At 41.2% G+C, this 19,431-nt stretch overlaps 1 protein-coding gene across 1 annotated transcript; it reads right to left on the reverse strand.

Annotated features, from left to right (window-relative positions):
* Window positions 1–10,214: 10,214 nt before the first annotated feature.
* On the reverse strand, window positions 10,215–11,398 carry LOC126998318 (serine/threonine-protein kinase 38-like). The gene is made up of 3 exons (XM_050859805.1): window positions 11,321–11,398; window positions 10,276–10,804; window positions 10,215–10,225 (listed from the first exon to the last, which is right to left on the reverse strand). Exons 1-3 carry the CDS (start codon window positions 11,396–11,398, stop codon window positions 10,215–10,217), a joined length of 618 nt encoding a protein of 205 aa, XP_050715762.1.
* Between the last annotated feature and the right edge of the window lie 8,033 nt (window positions 11,399–19,431).

Genomic DNA, 19,431 nt, shown 5'->3' on the forward strand with positions numbered 1-19,431 from the left:
ACACTCACTCATTTGGTAATTAATGATAAATACAATAAATATCAATGATTTTTTTTAACCTCCAAACATCACCTAAAAAAAAAACGGGAACATATTTAGGTGTTAATTAAAGAAGCAAAAATAAAAGAGTTCCATTTTTTACGCATTTCTTAGTTTACGACAAAAAAATGGGTCCCAATAATTATTTAAAGCCTCCAAACATCACCTGAAAAAAAACGGAAGCATGTGTACGCGTAAAAGAATAAATGAAAGTAGAAAGAAAGAGTTAACAAAAGAGGAATGAAGAAAGCAAAAGATCAAGAGAGAAAAATAAATCGGAAACAGAAACGTGGAATAAACAATGATAAAAGAAACTGGTTAAAAGAGAGAAAAAAAATGACCGGAAGGAAGAATAAGCAAAGAGAAAATAAACTAGTAAGCAGAGATAAAAAAAAAAAAGATCGAAAGGAAGAATAAACAAAAAAAAAAAACCCAGTAAGCATTGACAAAAAGATGATTGAAAGGAGGAGTAAACAAAGAGAAAATATAAAAGACAAAAAAAAAAAAATAAGACTTCCTGCGAGAGATTTTTTTTTACCTGGCCAAACCGTCCAGGTAATTAGTAGCGACGAGTCTCCACAATAAGAGTTTTCTCCCCGCCATTCTCTTACCTGCCACCCGCACTCCATCAGCTGGGACGACGCCTCACTCGCGCGCTCACAATTGGGTTCTTCATTTTTCCTTACCTCCTTCCTTCCTTCCTTCCTTCCTTCCTTTCTTCCTTCACAGCGCGGAGGACCTTTAACTCAGTCCTCGCGTTTTCACTTAAAGTAGTTTCCCTCGTCCTCCCTAACCACCTATTATAGATTCTTTGTCCCTTCCTCTTGACTATCCATCTTTCACTTTCTTCCATTCTCTCTTTCCTTTCTGTTTCTGTGTGTCTTTGTCTGCGTGTATCTTTGTTTGCTTGTTTTCTGTCGGTTTGTTTGTCTGTTTTCTGTCTGTTTCTTTGTCCGTCGGTGTCTGCGTCTGGGTAAATGTCTGTCTGTTTCTGTTTGCTTGTGTCTGTATCTGTCTGTCTGTTTCCTCTCTCTCTCTCTCTCTCTCTCTCTCTCTCTCTCTCTCTCTCTCTCTCTCTCTCTCTCTCTCTCTCTCTCTCTCTCTCTCTCTCTCTCTCTCTCTCTCTCTCTCTCTCTCTCTCTCTCTCTCTCTCTCTCTCTCTCTCTCTCTCTCTCCTACCCCCCTCAATCTTTCCCCCTCCCTCTCTTCCTTGAAATCCACAAAGTTCTTCTCAGTAGATCGTTCTTTAAGTCACAAAATAAAGTGTACTTAATCCCTTTACTCCCTCTTTTTTTCTTCCAACCCTTTTCGTCAGCGCGCGTCAAGTTGGAAAGGTTACAGGCCAATCCCTCTCCCCTTTTGAAGCTGATAATTATTAAAGGCGGCAAGGCGAAACGAAATTAGGGTTGCTGGTCCAAAGACTGCGGCGCAAAGCTCTTCTCCCTTTCCCTATTCAGTTTTTTTTCTTCCTTCGACACAAGCCCCTTCCATATTGTTTTTCTTTCGCTTTTTCTCCTGCTTGACTTGTCTCTCCTTCCTTCTTTCTCTTCTTCTTAGATCTGTTCGTTCATCCTTCTAACTTTAACCTTCTCCTCACAACTCGTATTTTTCTCGTTTTTTCCTTCTCTTATGCCTTATCTTCCTTTGCTTTCGTCTTGTTTTCTGTTTTCCAATCCCGAAATCTTATACTCCTTGATAGCTTTTTTATTCTTGTCCCACTACAGATGTTTAATACTAACTAACTCCTCTGTAGACGTATATTACTAACTTCTATGTTCATTTCTTAACCCATTGCTTACTTATTGCTTTCTCCTTCCCTTCAAAATCACCATGTCTTGCTGCCTCTCAACCCACCACGTCTTTCCCTCAATAATGTTCCCTTCCTGTTCCTCCTCCTCCTTCAGTGTAGATTAACTTCCCATGTTCATTGCCATTCTATTGCATGCCGCTCCTCATCGCCTGGCCATCATTGTCCCGCGCCCCGTCCCGTGGTGGAGCAAAGACGACTTGAAATTAGTAGTCAGGAGGGAGAGAGTGACTTCTATCAGCATAATTAATGGCCCAAGGCAGATGAACGAATTGCCGGGTTTTTGCGCGGGGAAACAGTCTAGGAAAGGTCATTATATGAGAGAGAGAGAGAGAGAGAGAGAGAGAGAGAGAGAGAGAGAGAGAGAGAGAGAGAGAGAGAGAGAGAGAGAGAGAGAGAGAGAGAGAGAGAGAGAGAGAGAGAGAGAAAATGGATGTGTATTGAGGTGATAACCGAGTCTTATATAAATGATCTGATGGTCGTCATCGTCGTCCTCTTTTCCACACTCAGAGACGCATTTCACAAAAGTAATAAAATATTTCACATGACTCAACGCAATTATCTCATATATACAAATGGTATGTAGATTCATAAACAACTGAATTATGAGCCAGGTATTTTTTTTATTTAGAACAGACACGATTGCAGACTAAGGTTGGATGCCACGTATGTTCGAATCGACTAAAAGGGACTCGATAAAAAACACTTGTAATCAATTGACAGTAAAGATTCATAAACAAGTGAATTATGAACCGGTTATTGATCTATTCTGAGCAGACACGATATATACTAAGGCTTGATTCTACACACGTTCAAATCAACAAAGTGACTCTATAATACCACTTGTTACGCTTTGATTACCCGGGAAATATATCCGAACAGACGGCAACGAACACTTAAAGCCGGATTTTATGAGTCTTCCTCTCGTGGCGGCGCACAATGAATGCAACAAATTAATCCAACCAGGCTTCCAAATGTTTTATCCCGGCGAGTAAGTTCATTAGCTTGTATTGAATTCATTCCGCTCTGGCATTCGCTACTGATATCAAAGCATTTAATTTCGGGAGCGATTTATTCACATTTAAAATATATTCTCTTTATCCTCCCTCGTCAATCAACGCGACATTTGATAATTCGCGTAAAGGCATCTGCTCAGCCAGCCAATTAAACATACCTGCATTTTACATTATTTTCTCTCTCTCCCTCTCTCCCTCTCACTCTCTCTCACTCTCTCTCACTTACCAATGCTTACACTTTTTCTCGCAGCTGCTTCGTCGTCTCCTGATTCCACGAGATTTTTTTTTTTTTTTTTTGTGTGTATATATAAGGAAGCAGCTCAAGGATAAAAAAAATGCCCACTAACCACTGCTTCCACAAAAGAGAGAAGAGTGGTCAAGAGTAAGGTCAATTTCGGATGGAGGACAATTGGTGGTTAGTTGTCATTCATCTTTTAAGTTAATGGAGAAAGACATTGGTGGCTCTCGCAAGTAAAATCACAGGTGACTCATATAGCTGTACACAAACGCTACTAATAAAAAATAACGGATATCTCACATTTCTTTCGCTTCAGACAACTGTCACTCCATAGAATTGGCCAGAGCTTGTTGCATTCTGAAAACACTTAAGATATATTCAGTTTTCAGTCTTTCTTTCAGGAGGAGGGTATCAGGACACCTCTCCTTCCAAAATTGACCTTTCTTTCTGTCACTCATCTTGACTTTTTTGTAGGAGCAGTGAGTAGCGGGCTTTTCTTTTAATTACTGTTGCCTTTTTCTCTGCCCTTGAACTGCTTCCTCTACTGTAAAAAAAGTGCATTGCCTGTAGACCCTAGATGTTGTTTTGAGGTCTGAGGGATCTTGGGGCTCCTGAGAATTGGCCGAAGTACAAATAATGGAGATGTGATTACTAGCATTAATTTTTAGAAAGTCGCTAAATATATTCATTTTCCCAGCAACAGTGCTTTACTAAGACATTGTTTGGGGGTCTAAGGGATCTTGAGGGTCTTGGAAATTGATCGAAGTTACAAAGGGAGTCAGGATTGTTGATACGAAATTTTGACTCCCGTAAAACCTATTCATTTTTTTTCCAGCAGCAGTGCATTGGCTAAAAGTTGTTTGGGATCCCGTGAGAACTTGAAAACAGGGGTGTGGAGTCGGAGTTAAAATTTTCCGACTCCGACTCCGGGAAATTTTAATGTTCCGACTCCGACTTCGGGAAATTTTAAAGTTCCGACTCCGACTTCGGGAAATTTTAAAGTTCCGACTCCGACTTCGGGAAATTTTAAAGTTCCGACTCCGACTTCGGGAAATTTTAAAGTTCCGACTCCGACTCCGGGAAATTTTAAAGTTCCGACTCCGACTCCGGGAAATTTTAAAGTTCCGACTCCGACTCCGGGAAATTTTAAAGTTCCGACTCCGACTCCGGGAAATTTTAAAGTTCCGACTCCGACTCCGGGAAATTTTAAAGTTCCGACTCCGACTCCGGGAAATTTTAAAGTTCCGACTCCGACTCCGGGAAATTTTAAAGTTCCGACTCCGACTCCGGGAAATTTTAAAGTTCCGACTCCGACTCCGGGAAATTTTAAAGTTCCGACTCCGACTCCGGGAAATTTTAAAGTTCCGACTCAGACTCCGACTCCACACCCCTACTTGAAAACCCTACTTAACACACATAATTTTCCCAGGAACAGAATGATGAACTGTCTCGAGGGTGTTTTGGGCCTCAGAGGAATACGCTTCGTCGCAAAAATGATAAAAAGTTTGACAGTGTGTTCCGTCGTTATGTCTGTGGGAGCTTTCAGTAGTGTTAAAGAGAATTCCTGACTGATTATTATTTTTTTTTTTCAATGCAAGCACCACCACCACCACCAACGGGAACTCTGCCTCTTTATGCACTTCGATTAGCGGCTTTACCAGCACTTTTTTCCTTAGCATAACTACTCCAAGTATCTATATTAGTGTTTATGTGGTTGCGACCGTATTTAAATATCGCCGTTGTGTTTCATTTTGTATTCCAAGCAACAACGGGAACTCTGCGGCCTTATACATGCCGGTTAGCTCCTTTACTTGCTCTATCTACACTACCACAATGACCATGAGTGTTGTTTATGTTGTTACGATCGTGTGTTTACATTGATATCGCCGCTGTTATACTTCTCATCCTTATCATCATTTCGTCTATACTTAATTAGCGATAACAAATATAGATCAACAGTGAGGTTTCAGATAACATGCATTCCAACGGTTGTCTCGAACGTTGGATGTCAGATTGTCTTTATAGAGAAATATAATAAAAGAAATACTACAAACTGAACATTCATAATTACAAGAACAGGGATATATATATTTTAAATTGTATTGCACTGATTAGGACGAGAGAGAGAGAGAGAGAGAGAGAGAGAGAGAGAGAGAGAGAGAGAGAGAGAGAGAGAGGTGCTATTCCACGTGATCTCTGCCGCTATATTCTCCTTCGATTAGCTGTTCACTTAGCTTCCGTGTCTACTAATGTCCAGTTGTTAGCTGTGACTGAAATTTATCGTACCGTTTCGTTATCCGCTTGTTATTTAATTAGTACGGAGTGGGCATTGCTCTCTCTCTCTCTCTCTCTCTCTCTCTCTCTCTCTCTCTCTCTCTCTCTCTCTCTCTCTCTGTCTCTCTCTCTCTCTCTCTCTCTCTCTCTCTCTCTCTCTCTCTCTCTCTCTCTCTCTCTCTCTCTCTCTCTCTCTCTCTCTCTCTCTCTCTCTCTCTCTCTCTCTCTCTCTCTCTCTCTCTCTCTCTCTCTCTCTCTCTCTCTCTCTCTCTCTCATTTTCCTTTTTTATGGTGATTATTTCTTTTGCAGATTCAATGAGATTCTTGGTGTATTTGCCTCTTTATATTTGTTCCTCATTATTTTTAACGATATCATCATTTCTCCTTTCATTATCATTGTTGCGTTAACCATTAGCTCTCTCGTCCTATTCATTATTATTACTGTCATTATTTATCACTACTATTGTTTAGAATTAGTTTATCATCTTTTTCATCTATGTAGTTATCATTACGAAATACTATTTTCTACTACTACTACTACTACTACTACTACTACCCCACACTACTACTACTACTACTACTACTACTACTACTACTACTACTACTACTACTACTACTTCTATTACTATTACTGCTACTACTACCTCCCCAAACCCCACTACAACTTCTACTACTACTACCAACACCCCCACTACCACTACTACCACTTATACTACTACTTCTACTGCTTCTACCACTACTTCTAAAGCTCTGTACAACGACAATAAAAAATATCCGCGTCAAAAAAACAACTGCAACTTTACAACAAATATTTACCCATTGGATATATTAAATTAGTACTTTTTAATTAGTGAGAAAAATGTGTCCGTCAAATTGAATTTTTTTTTTCTGGTTAAAGCAAAGACTGCACGCCCCTCTTATTATGGACTACATCTGTTCGCTCATCAACTAATTCGACTTTTTTATATAATATATTCAGTAATTAGGTCACCTGTTTTTCGCATCAATTAACCAGGGGTGTGGGACGGATATATATATATATATATATATATATATATATATATATATATATATATATATATATATATATATATATATATATATATATATATATATATAAATCGACTCCGACTCCGATTCCAGGAAATTTTTAGGTGGCGACTCGGACTCCGACTCCAATTCCGACTCCGACTTCGACTCCAATTCCGACTCCGACTCCGACTTTGACCCCGACTTCAGGAATTTTTTAGGTTCCGACTCCAATTCTGATCCGACTCCATCCCCCTTCCCCTTCCCCCTTTTCTGCAATACTGTAGAAGGCAAATCAAACCCAGCCACACCACACACCGCACCACACGTATCATAAAGGAGTCGGAGATATTTATACCCACTCCGGCTCCGACTCCAGCCAAAAGTAGGCGACTCCAGCCCCACATCCCAGCAATTAACTTTATAGCTGCGTCCATTGCACCGTCTCTCATCCTCGTTCGCCCCGCCGTCCATAGCTGCCGGGACTGATTTCTGGAAGTCTGTACATAAATCACTATTATTATTATTATTATTATTATTTTTTTTTTTTTGCTCATTGAGGCGATTGTTCGGTCTATATATCGTTTTTGGTTTCCCTTGATGCTCTTTCGTGGATCTCAATAATAACAACAACAACAACAACAACAACAACAACAACAACAACAACAACAACAACAACAACAACAACAACAATAATTATGATATGTATTAAACCGTTTGAACCATTCACTCAATAATGATTTTTTTTTCTATATTAACCGCGGGCACTTTGATAAACAGATGGCTAGTTTAGTAGATAACTCTTTTTTTTTTTAATAGAGTAGATTAGTAGAATGATACAGAGTTTGCCTTTTAAAATACTTATGCCTATTGTATTATTCATAACATTAAAACATATACCTCCAATATTCATAACTATGTGTTCTTTTTACGGGATTACTGAACTGAATAATTAATGCGTATTTACTTTACAGTTCCTTTTAATTATATATAAATGAACAAACATTTAGCGTTTTGCAACATTGACAAATTGTTCTGGTTGTGCCGTGGCCGTCATGTGATTCGCCGATCAATCTCCAAACCTTTCTATTATTTATGAACGTGAGACCAAAAAAAGCAACACGTTTAATATGCACAAATCAAAACAGCACGTGATTTGTCAAACGTGGGATCCTGCCAGATGAATGTATTACACCCGATTATTGGAGGGAAGAAAATGCCAGATTGCACCCTTTCCGTCGTCACTTTTGATTATTTAATGCTGTCATAACCCCCCGGAAAGATTATAATTATCAACGTCAGAGGTCGCAAAGAATGATAGGCTACCCATATGCAACTAACGAACCTACACCATACAACTGTACACTCCTACTGTCTTTCCTATTCCCCACCTGCACATCCACCACTAACCCACTTCCTCTTCGCACTATACCCTTGATTTTTTTTTTTTTTTTACAGCAAAGGAGACAGTTCAAGGGCACACAAAAAGCAAACATAAATAAAAAAAAAGCCCGCTACTCACTGCTCCTAAAAAGAATCCAAAAAAAAAATAAGAGAAGTAAGATAAAAAACGGAAAACGCAAACCAAAGAGAGGACCGTCGGTGATTTCTTCCACGTTTTCTTTTAATTAGTCTACAAGTCGCTGTTTTCCTCGGACAGTTACAGAGATACAGCGTTATAGAGACAGATAGACAGTTCCGTTTTCTGCTTACAGCTTCTGCTTTCTTTCTATCTCCTCTTTCCCGCTCTTTCTTTTATTTACTTTGCTCCATTCCCCTTAACCTGCTACAGCATAAGTTAAATTTACCCTGATCCCCGTATAGGCCTAAGAATTTATGATACTAGGCCTCTCTCTCTCTCTCTCTCTCTCTCTCTCTCTCTCTCTCTCTCTCTCTCTCTCTCTCTCTCTCTCTCTCTCTCTCTCTCTCTCTCTCTCTCTCTCTCTCTCTCTCTCTCTCTCTCTCTCTCTTCCCCTCCTCCCTCTCTCTCTCTCGCTCTCCTCTCCATCCCACCACAACCTTAATTAGTGAAGAAGCTTTTGAAATTTCAGCGACTTGATAAATAATGTAGTGAATGACGAGGCCCACCGTGTTAGCTGCCCGACCCTGGCTGTGGCTTTTTCCTGGAACCTCGGCCCTTGATTCCCCCGCACTCTATATCTCTGCTTCTTGCTCTCTCTCTTTCGAAGTCGATTTTGCTTTCCTACGTACGATACTTTGCCTTCTTTTTCACTTGTTTGCTTTCTCTTCCTCGTTTTTTGGCGTGGTTGTTTGCTCTCTCAATATCTCTTTTTCTATATTGATTTGTTTTCCTGTACTTCATTTCTTCTGTTTGTTTGGGATGCTGTATGAAGAGAGATTTCGGTTATCTGTTTTTTTTATCTGTTTGGTGCTTTTCCTGTCCCTTCTGTTATATGTTTTGGTTTATACTTGCTTTCTATTTTTTTTTTTAATCGTTTTGTTTTCCTTAGGTGCGGTAGTTCGTTACTTGTGTGCTTGTTCGGTTAGTGATAGAGAGAGACTTTGGATTTCTGTTTTTTTTCCTATTTTATTTTTGTCTTTTCTTTACTTGTTTTAGGCGATTTATTCTCACATTTTTCTTTATGTACGTGTATGTATGTAGTTGTAGACCAAGAAGGTTCAGCCTACGGTACATAAGATTTGCGCAACGGTTATGCGGACACACACACACACACACACACACACACACACACACGCACACACATTCACACACAAACCTCTTACCCGGAAGTCAATTATACAAAGCTTTGAAGATACGGGAGTTTATCCTCATAAATATTCTCTCGCTTACATCTCCTGGAGGCGCACAGATCACCCTTTACGAGCGCCGCCCTGGCATTAAGACAGCATTTCAATTACGAGGAAGGCGAGGCAGGCTTAGCGCGGCCGGAACGGGGAGCGAAACACCGAGGGATGAGGTAAAGCCGTAAGGTGAAAGGAAAGAGAGTGTTGGATGTAGCTGTGAGTGTGTGTTGAGGGGGAGGAAGGGGGAGGGGTCGTGTGTGGGGAAGGTGTTCGTTTGTGTGTGTGTGTGTGTGTGTGTGTGTGTGTGTGTGTGTGTGTGTGTGTTTAAGGATTCCAGCGTGTGAGCTACCTGTGTTCTGTTTGCCACTTCCTCGTCTGCTTTCTCTCAGCTTTATTCCCCGCTCGAGTTGCTGCATACGTTCTAGTACTCAGAGAGAGGCGCACACCAACACACACACACTCACACACACTCACACACACACACACGCGTGAGATAAATGTGTTTTTTGGGGTGCATTTTGTTGCCGAAACAGGAATGAGATGATTTTACTTCTCTACTATATTAATGTTTTTAATTACCCTTATATAAAAACTGACTTATACTTTTATTTTATTTTTATCTACAATACATTAGAAATGTAAGTTTTATATTTAATGGTGACAGAAACTACTTCATGTAATTATGTTATGATACACAAATTTGACTTACGTCTTCCTGGAGAAAACTACGGCTCAGAATGAATGGCGGAAGGGGTGGTTTCTAGGACGAAGAGTTGAAATTTGTGCGAGGGTGGACAGGCAAGAGGATATTTGATGACTTGCCTGGGAATAACTCTCAAGACTTAGTGACCGTGGCTGACGCTGACATCCTCTGCTAATTCTGACCTCTTTCTGAAGGGAACACTTGAGTGTGTTGTGAGGGCTGGGGTTGATGAGCGACTCGAGCACTGCCAACCCTTCAGCGAGTGAGGGGCGGACGCTGGGCTCGATAGTGAGTGCTCGTTGTGCCCACCACAGTAGCTTCCTTGGAGGGCTGTCCATACGCTCAGTCGCCCTCTGCACAAGAGAGGCAACGCTGTAAACGTCTGTAGCACTGCAACACCGACCCTTCTTCTTCAGCTCTGGCGGCAGCCAGTACAATCTGTTGGGCCTGCGAAGGTTAAAATCATAGGGCACTGATCCTGAGCGTCGGGCGAGTCCAAGGTCGATAACAGTGGCCAGCACAATCCCGCCTTTCTTCCGCGCCAAACATACGTTATCCCCTTTGATGTCGTTGTGGCAGAGGCCCTGCTTGTGCAAACCATCTATGGCTGTTAAAACTTGCATCAGTATGCTTAGGATGTCAGTGGGTTTGAGGGATCGTTCTTCGAGGGCACGGCAGAAGGTGGTTCGTCCGGCGTACACACTCACGATCTGCAGTGCTTCAGGACACAAGCCGACCAGGCTTTGCACGCCAGACACATGGCGAGCGATCCACAGAGCAACAGCCTCGGCCAGCAAATCGGAAATGGACCCGTAGAAAGTCTTGACAACTAAGAGGCGTCCGTCAGGGTCTTTAGCTAGACGCACTTCGCCGTAGGCCCCACGGCCCAGAAGCCGACCGCCTCCAGCCACCAGCGCGTCCTTCAGCCACGCCTGACAAACGTGAGGAAGGCCCACGTCCTCACACACCCTCTTTAGTTGCAAGAGCTTTGGATCTGCCTGCTTAGCTCCTCGCCTGAGAAAATACATAAAAAAAATCAAAAATATAAACTTTCACTCTTCATCGAAGTAATATTATCTTTGGGTAGAATCAACCGCGGCGGCGGTGGTGCTCAGGGTTTGCTAAAGAAAGTTTTGTAGACAATCCTGAGGGTGATCTGTCTGACGCCAGGCCAAGAAGCACCTGGAAATATTTGGTACCTGATGAGACATTCACAAAATACATTTAGAAAACAGAATATATATATATATATATATATATATATATATATATATATATATATATATATATATATATATATATATATATATATATATATATATATATATAAAATACTCGGTCGGGATCTAATCCTGACCCACCGATCCGTTGCTAGGCCTGCTAACCGCTACACCGCCACTGTTCATTGTATGCAATTACTCATCACGGGCTCCGGGATCGTCTGTTACTAGGAGGCGGCAGGCATTAATGCGCACGAACTGGTGCTGAGCACCTGAGAGCACCTGGCGTCTCCGGACACGTAGCATCCTCAATTAATCCAGGGCCCGCGTCCCGAGTGTGTTGAAGGAGGCAGGATCGCATTGCTTCTCACCCTTTCACCTTCCTTCACGCGGGAGCAGGAGCAGGCTGGGGTACGCGGAGACTCTGGAGGTGTTTGTCTTCCATCATGTCTCCGTGCACTGGTATTGGTATTTGCTGTTTTACTGACATTAATGGGAGCCCCAATAGTTGTATAAAACGGTAGCGACAGCAGAAAACAAAAGGGTAGCACAGTCTTCATTTATTACTTGTAGTCTGATAGCGCTTTACACTATGTTACGGAGTCGCTACTTTTCAGAAAAGGAAAAGCTTTTGACCAACCTAGACTCCGACGTCCTGCCAGTTATCATACGTAGTAAAAGTGTAGTCTTGCCGACAGAGAGAGAGAGAGAGAGAGAGAGATATGGCGTGAAGCTGCCCCATTCCCGCGAAAACTTCTGAATTTTGTGACCAATAGGAGAAAATTTCAGTCCCGGAGTATCGGCCGTGAAATATTTCCCGCCTGGATCTTGACTAATTCAGAGAGTGGGCGACGCCATAACGAGAGAAGTATTTACCGCACGCCCAGGGAATATTTGTATCCTCTGATGATTTAACCTTATGCTTGTATGCGTGTGGGTGTGGGTGGGTGTAGGTTATTCACCAAGAGGCCGATCACGTGCTGGACTTGCGATCGCCAGCCAGTACCCATTTCTGAAAGACTAAAAGAGACATTGTGAGATACATACTATAGATAAGGATTGGCAGTCACACCCCAAACATTTCATCCTCCATTTGTTAGAAAGAGAAAAAGATAGATGTAAACAAATAGGTAGATAGATAGAAATAGATAGATAAAGAGAGAGAGAGAGAGAGAGAGAGAGAGAGAGAGCGCTAACAACAGCTCATCAAACGGTGGTTCTTGTATTTGACACACACAACGCAGCCAGATAATTAAAACGTCGGTGTATTTCAGCGACAATTTCATGGAGACTGATGGACGAAATGAACGCTGGAAACTGTACTACACGCTCGGTTACACCCCCGACCGTGGACGCATTTCACTTTGGTCTCGTCAGTGAAAATGTTACATGAAGAGTTTAATGAAGCATAGATACTTTTTTCCTCGTTGGTTTACAGTGAGAGGACTTGTCTTAGGTCGTATAATGTTTTTTTTTTTTTTTTTTTTTTACTATTCGATAGGTTAAAAGCGTTACATGAAGAGTTTGATAAAGCACTGATACTTTTTTCCTCGTTGGTTTACAGTGAGAGGATTTGTCTTAGGTCATATAATGTTTTTTTTTTTTTTTTAGTATGCGACGTGGGTTAAAAGCGTGTTAGAAGGACAGCTCAGTAGTTACATAGTAAAGAATATCGCACTATGCATATCGAAAGTCTCTTTTTTATAATGAAGAGAAGCAGTTAAATGACAAAGATGGGAACAGAACCTCATGTATTCTAAGTTTTAAAAATTCCAATAGCCAAAAGTTTAAATAAAAAAAACTCCCAAATTCTATCATATGATTCAACTTTCAACTATCATATGATCCAAAGTTTTCAATAATACTCTTTAAGATTGTGTCGCTGCAAAAAAAAAAAAAAAAAAAAACTTATGACAAGGAAAATACGCCAGTTATAAATGAAAGAAAAGAGCAATGAGCATACCAATAAGCAATTAAAGGATCGATTAGAAGCAGAATGTCGTTTCATCTGAGTTAAAATAAATCTTGAGTAAAAAGTGCTATATCAAAAACACATTTCTCTAATACCACCATACGATTCAACCTTCTCTATATCTCAAGCATCAGAAGCTTCCGATAATACCTGAGACATTTTCTTTATTCTTTGGTATGTGGATGAGATTGCGTCGCCGCCACCACACCACCCGCCGCCGTACCAGCCAGACAACCAGACAGAACAGACAGCTAGACGGAAGCCCCTTGATCTATTTCCTTTACCGTGGAAAAGAATTACCGTCGTAGTTGTTGACGCAGCCTCGCCGTGACCCTGCCCTGGCGAGTGAGTTATATTGCTGCCAATTCTTTTCTCGCAGCCTGTTTGTTTATTCGTTTGCCTCTCCTCCGTCTGTCTGTGTGTTTGTGCGTGTGTATGTGTGTGTGTCTCTGGCTGTCTCATTGTTTGTCAGTTTTTGTCCATGTGTCTGTGTCATGTTTTTGTCTGTCTAGCTTTGTCCGTGTGTTGCTGTGTGTGGGGGCGATGTGTGTGTGTGTGTGTGTGTGTGTGTGTGTGCGTGTGCATGTGCGTGTGCGTGTGCGTGTGTGTGTGTGTGTGTGTAACCATTATTGTTTCTGGTGTGTAGTTGTAGTAGGAACCGTTACAAAGCTACACTCGCCTCCCTTCCCGGACGCGGCTCTATGGTATCGCAGGCCGGGGAGGGAGCGAAGGCAGAAGGTCGACAGCGAGTGATCACCGGCGTCGAGGAAGATCAAAGTGATGTTCTTGGAAATGGTGTCCCGCGCTCGCCTGATCCTCGTGTTCTGTGACGGAAGCGGGTTTTCATGGGGCGGCAGAGGACGTTTGATACAAATTTCTTTACAGTCAGTTGAGATATTAATAGCAAGTGAATTGAAGTAAATAAGAAACGTACTAATGATTCGTGGAACGGTGAACATGTCGCGTCTGGTATCAGAACATTGCGAACTCTTTGTTCCTGGAATAGCTCAGTATTTTTGGATTGTTATTTTTTTTACAACAAAGGAGACAGCTCAAGGGGACAAAAAAAAGGAAACAATAATAAAGAAAAGCCCGCTACTCGCTGCTCCTAAAAAAAAGAATCAAATGCACTCAAATAACATGATTCATTAGTTTACTTCTACCACAAGCTGCTTGCACTAAAAAGAACGATCAAATGGATTGTAAGCGCACTAAAAGCCTCTTGTTTACATTTTGCAGGCAATACACAATAGTTATACCACTCCATAGCGTCAATACTCAAACTGCCACAGCGTCACGGTAATCCTGTTCAGCTTCACGACGTAACGCAACAAAATGCAATTAAGTTCTATTTCTGAAACCACACAGTTTCAACGAGTACATTCGAATGAACGACACGTATTGAGATTCATATTTTTAGTACCAGTAAGGCAATTCTTTGTTACATGTCTCAAGTATGTATTGTGTGCGTTTGATTTTACAGAAAGGGATGAAGAGAATCGATAAGCTAAGGAAAGAAAAAGGAAAAGAGAGAGAGAGAGTATCAGTTCCTCCCCAACAAAGTTTAACAACCCCTCTTGGGCATCTCTAACAAGCGCACGCACCCCACGACGAGCCGGAGATATACAGTGACACACGGAAAATATAAAGAAAACAGAGGAATTGACGTGACAGAAAGCGCGCGCGCGCACACACACACACACACACACACACACACACACACACACACACACACCAACGAAATAATGGTCACGTGGTTTTAGTGTTTAATTTCAACACATTAATTTCTGTATATTAATATCTTTCCTTGGCGCTGTTGTACCGTAACGGGTAAGATTGTTCGTGACACCGTTACCTAAACATAAATCTTTATTACTATTTAAATCAACATTATTAATCTGATTAGTATTCCGTTCCTGGTTATGACATCGACTAGTATTTGATAGTTCGATAGATAGAGTGAGTGCTTGGCTGATGAAGACATAGGGTTGATGAATGAATACTTAATCAACTGACTGATGGACTGATTGATTGACTGGCTGATTGATTGAAAAAGAGAAAGATAGAAAAGGACACAGAGAGAAAGAGTGTGCTTTGCGTTTCTGTTTGTGTGTTTGTGTCGGACCAGAGATATGTAAGACCTCGGCGGGGAAAATGTTCACGTCTCGAATATGAAAAGTTGTTGAAAGAGAAACTGGGGTCACCAACTTTCTCTCTCGACTTGGAAGTAAATAACATGGAGACTCCGGGCTGCCCACGGGGAGCCGCGCCGCTCGTCAGAAGTTCTGCGGCTCTTGGAGGAAGGGACAAAGGCCGTCGTTATCTCTTTTACACGGAAAGGTCGATGAACGGATATCAACCACTGTTACCATAGCGGAAGGGGTTAGACGCAGTATGACGTTTGGTAGTTATTAAACATTGGGTAGTTGTTAAACAGTTATTAAACATTGGTAAGGTCGATGAACAGAGGCCAACCAGTGTTACCATAGCGGAAGGGGTTAGACGCAGTATGACATTTGGTAGTTATTAAACATTGGGTAGTTGTTAAACAGTTATTAAACATTGGTAAGGTCGATGAACAGAGGCCAACCAGTGTTACCATAGCGGAAGGGGTTAGACGCAGTATGACGTTTGGTAGTTATTAAACATTGGGTAGTTGTTAAACAGTTATTAAACATTGGTAAGGTCGATGAACAGAGGCCAACCAGTGTTACCATAGCGGAAGGGGTTAGACGCAGTATGACGTTTGGTAGTTATTAAACATTGGGTAGTTGTTAAACAGTTATTAAACATTGGTAAGGTCGATGAACAGAGGCCAACCAGTGTTACCATAGCAGAAGGGGTTAAACGCAGTATGACGTTTGGTAGTTATTAAACATTGGGTGGTTGTTAAGCATTGTGTAGTTATTAAACATTGGTAAGGTCGATGAACAAAGGTCAACCAGAGTTACCATAGCGGAAAGGGTTAAACGCAGCATGATGTTTGGTAGTTATTAAACATTAGCCTAATATATAGCGGGGGACATTTGTGCAAAACGGTCCAAGGGGAAAATATAATATAAAAAAGTATTTACGGACGCACTTGGTGAGTTGTTAGGTGTCTGCATATGATAACTATTAAATATTAGCCTAGTTTAGAGTGGAGGACACTTTTACAGTATATTCGAAGGGTAAACTATGATCTAAAAAATGTATTTACGAAAAAACACGTTGAATTGTTCGATGTCTGCGTGTGAACTTCATCGATTTCGGCAAACAAGCTTTATGCTGTCTTTGCGAAGGCGAGTGTCGATTTTAAGTCGTAAGCGTCGGGAGGTCCTTTGAGGTAAATAATATATCAAACTCGACTACGAAAGCACACGCCGAACTGTTAGTGGCTGCGTGTGAATTGAATCGGTTTCGGCAACAAGCTCTATATGCAATCTTTTCGAAGGCGAGTCTTGATTTTATTCCCCGAAGTCTTAGGAGTCAGGAGGTCCTTTGAGGTGTGTTGATGCGCGCGTGAACTCTCCCGTTGCAGGTCTTAGGGGTTTTTATTTGCCCTTCCCGTGTGTTGCATCAAGTAATGTCAACAGCGTTCCCCGAAAGACTTCCAATATATATCTTGATTCGTTTATTGGGAAAGATCTATATCGTTCATGTATCAGAAGCTTTACAAACGTCGCCATGCTGTTAGTTCGTTGTAGAAAAGTGCATTGGTGACACTGTTGGGGCTATATATATTTTTTCGAATGATTCTTTGACTTATAATTTTAAACATCATAAACATCTAATAGTTCCTAAATCTATCGTCGCATTTGTATGAGCATTTCTTTTATACTATTCCATGCAGAAGAGTCATATACCACGGTACCCACTGTAAATAAAATTCGCGTGCGCCATCAACAGGCTGGGGTCGTCGAAGAGACCCCTGAAAAAAGCCTACCCGGCGCTTAGGCAGCATCTAAAAAAAAAAATAATAATAATAATAATAATAATAATGGGACGCCTCTCACCCTGACACTGAGCTCTCCTTTGGCCATACATCACTTTAATAGGAACAGTGATTAGCGGACCTTTTTTTTCATCATTTATATTTGTCCTTGAGCTGCTTCCTTTAGAGTAATGAAATAAAACGAAAACAGAAGTATCGGAACAAAAGTACTCCCTTTTGGAATCCCGGAGGCTCTTAGCAGCTAAAACAGGTAGTGGGGGAAACAGGCAGCGGGGAAAACAGGTTGTGGGGAGAACAGGTAGTGGGGGAAAACAGGTAGTGGGGATAACAGGTAGTGGGGGAGAACAGGTAGTAGGGAAAACAAGTAGTGGGGGAGAACAGGTAGTGGGTGAAAACAGGTAGTGGGGAAAACAGGCAGTGGGGGAAAACAGGTAGTGGGGGGAACAGGCAGTGAGGAGAACGAACAACGCCTGCACAAACGCGATGCGACACACACTAAAAGGGAGGTGTGGAGAGAGAGAGAGAGAGAGAGAGAGAGAGAGAGAGAGAGAGAGAGAGAGAGAGAGAGAGGTACCAAAGACTCACCATTTTCTCTCAAATAGATTAACAAAAAAAGAACAGTGATGAAGTACCGGAAGCGTTCAATTATATCAGTAGAATCAAACTACATTCAATCTTATACAATATCCCCCCTTCACCCCCCCCTCTCCCTCTCCTTCTCCCTCTCACCTTCTCTCCTTATTCAAAAACTCGTGTTCCTCCAGACTGCGTTCCCTCATCCTCTCCTTTTCCCCCTCAATCCATCAATATAAGGGGCCTTGTCGGGTTCTAGCGCTCGTCGGACAAACCTCCACAGCAAGAATGATTTATGGAGGCGCGGGGTGACTCCTGCGCTGAAAAGGAGAGCTTGAAAGTGAGAGGCGGCAGTGGTGGTGGGCCCTGGGCGTGTAGGATTACGAGGAGGAGGAAAAGCCGGGAAGTGAGAGAGATGGAATAGAAAAGGAAGGAGATGATAATAGTAAAAGTATGAATATGGTGAGAAAGAGAATTGAGAAGCTGGCAATGATAATGATGATGATAACGTTAAGGGTCGAATAAAGAAACAAATATCACAAAAATTTCATTGAATCTGCAAACGTAGGAAGTGAGAGAAAAAATAAAAGAGAGAATGAAAGAGTAAGAATAAATATGCCGAGAGAGCCAATGGAAAAAGTGACTGATGATGTTGACTATTACGTTAGAATAATGGGGAGGATTAAAAGAGAAACATAATACTAGAATTTCATTGAATCTGGAACGGTAGAGAGAGAGAGAGAGAGAGAGAGAGAGAGAGAGAGAGAGAGAGAGAGAGAGAGAGAGAGAGAGAGAGAGAGAGAGAGAGAATGCATAAAAAAAATAAAAAAAACAGATCCACGTGTAAGTGAAACCATTGATTGTACAGTTACATGATAGACGTCTGAATACATCCTGACTTATCGCAATCAATAAAAATACGAATACGTTATGCTCTACCCAATTAAATGCTTTCACATCATTTTTTGGGCCACGGACAGAGAAGCAATTGGCGGATGATCGAATTCCCATAGACAGATGCAGTGACAGGCAGCTCAATGTTCCTTAGTTTTTTTTATTATCACTATTTTTATCGTTATTGTTATTCTAGTTCCATTGTTATTTGTTGCCGGGGCTTTTATGAATATTATCTAAGTCATTGTCCTCGCCGCCGCCGCCATCACCATCGTTCTCATTCTCATAACAATTAGCGTCACTTTGAATCGTCCGACAAACGTCTCTTCACAACTTTCTCCAATTAGCTCTTTTCTGTGTGTGTTGTCCCTCTTTTTCCTCTCTCTCTTCGTTCGTTCGTCGTCTTGTGAGAACTTTCTATCATAGTTTTTTTTCTGTTCTCTTTTCTTTATCTCCGGCTGACTTGTCTTCTTATTTTCTCTCCTTTTTTTTTCTTTTTTCTGCTTCGTCTTCTTTTTCCGTTTTTACTTTTTGTATCCTTTTGTCTCTTCTTTTTTCTTTCTGTTTAGTCGTTTTCTTTTCTTACATTTTCTATCCCCTTGTTCTCCTTTTTCCTTTCTTCTTCGTCTTCTTTTTCTTGTCTTATTTTATCTATTCTTTTTGTCTCTTTTTTTTATTCTCTCTTCGTCTTTCTTTTTCCAATCATATCTTTTCATGTTTCCTTCTGTTTATTTTTCTTCTCACCTCATTTTCGTTTTTCTTTCTTATTGTCTCCATAATTATTTTATATTTTTTCTTTCTACTTCGCCTCCTTTTTCCTTTCTTATTCTTCCCACTCTCCTGTTCTTTTTTTTCTTTCTGCATTTATTTTTCCTTTCTTACTTTTACTATCCTTCTGTCTTCTTTTTTTTCTTTCTGCTTCGCTTTCTTTTTCAGTCCTCGGAGCAAACTTTCGCATTTCGCTTA

Source organism: Eriocheir sinensis, chromosome 14 (genome assembly GCF_024679095.1).
Source record: "Eriocheir sinensis breed Jianghai 21 chromosome 14, ASM2467909v1, whole genome shotgun sequence".
NCBI classification, from domain to species: Eukaryota; Metazoa; Arthropoda; class Malacostraca; order Decapoda; family Varunidae; genus Eriocheir; species Eriocheir sinensis.

What these genes read in the sequence shown, in the direction of transcription:
- LOC126998318 (XM_050859805.1), bottom strand. Translation starts at nt 11,398, where the DNA reads ATGCTACGTGTCCGGAGACGCCAGGTGCTCTCAGGTGCTCAGCACCAG. An exon ending in TTAATGCCTGCCGCCTCCTA is followed by an intron (nt 10,805 to 11,320) that starts GTAACAGACGAT and finishes CACGTTTGTCAG; the next exon opens with GCGTGGCTGAAGGACGCGCT.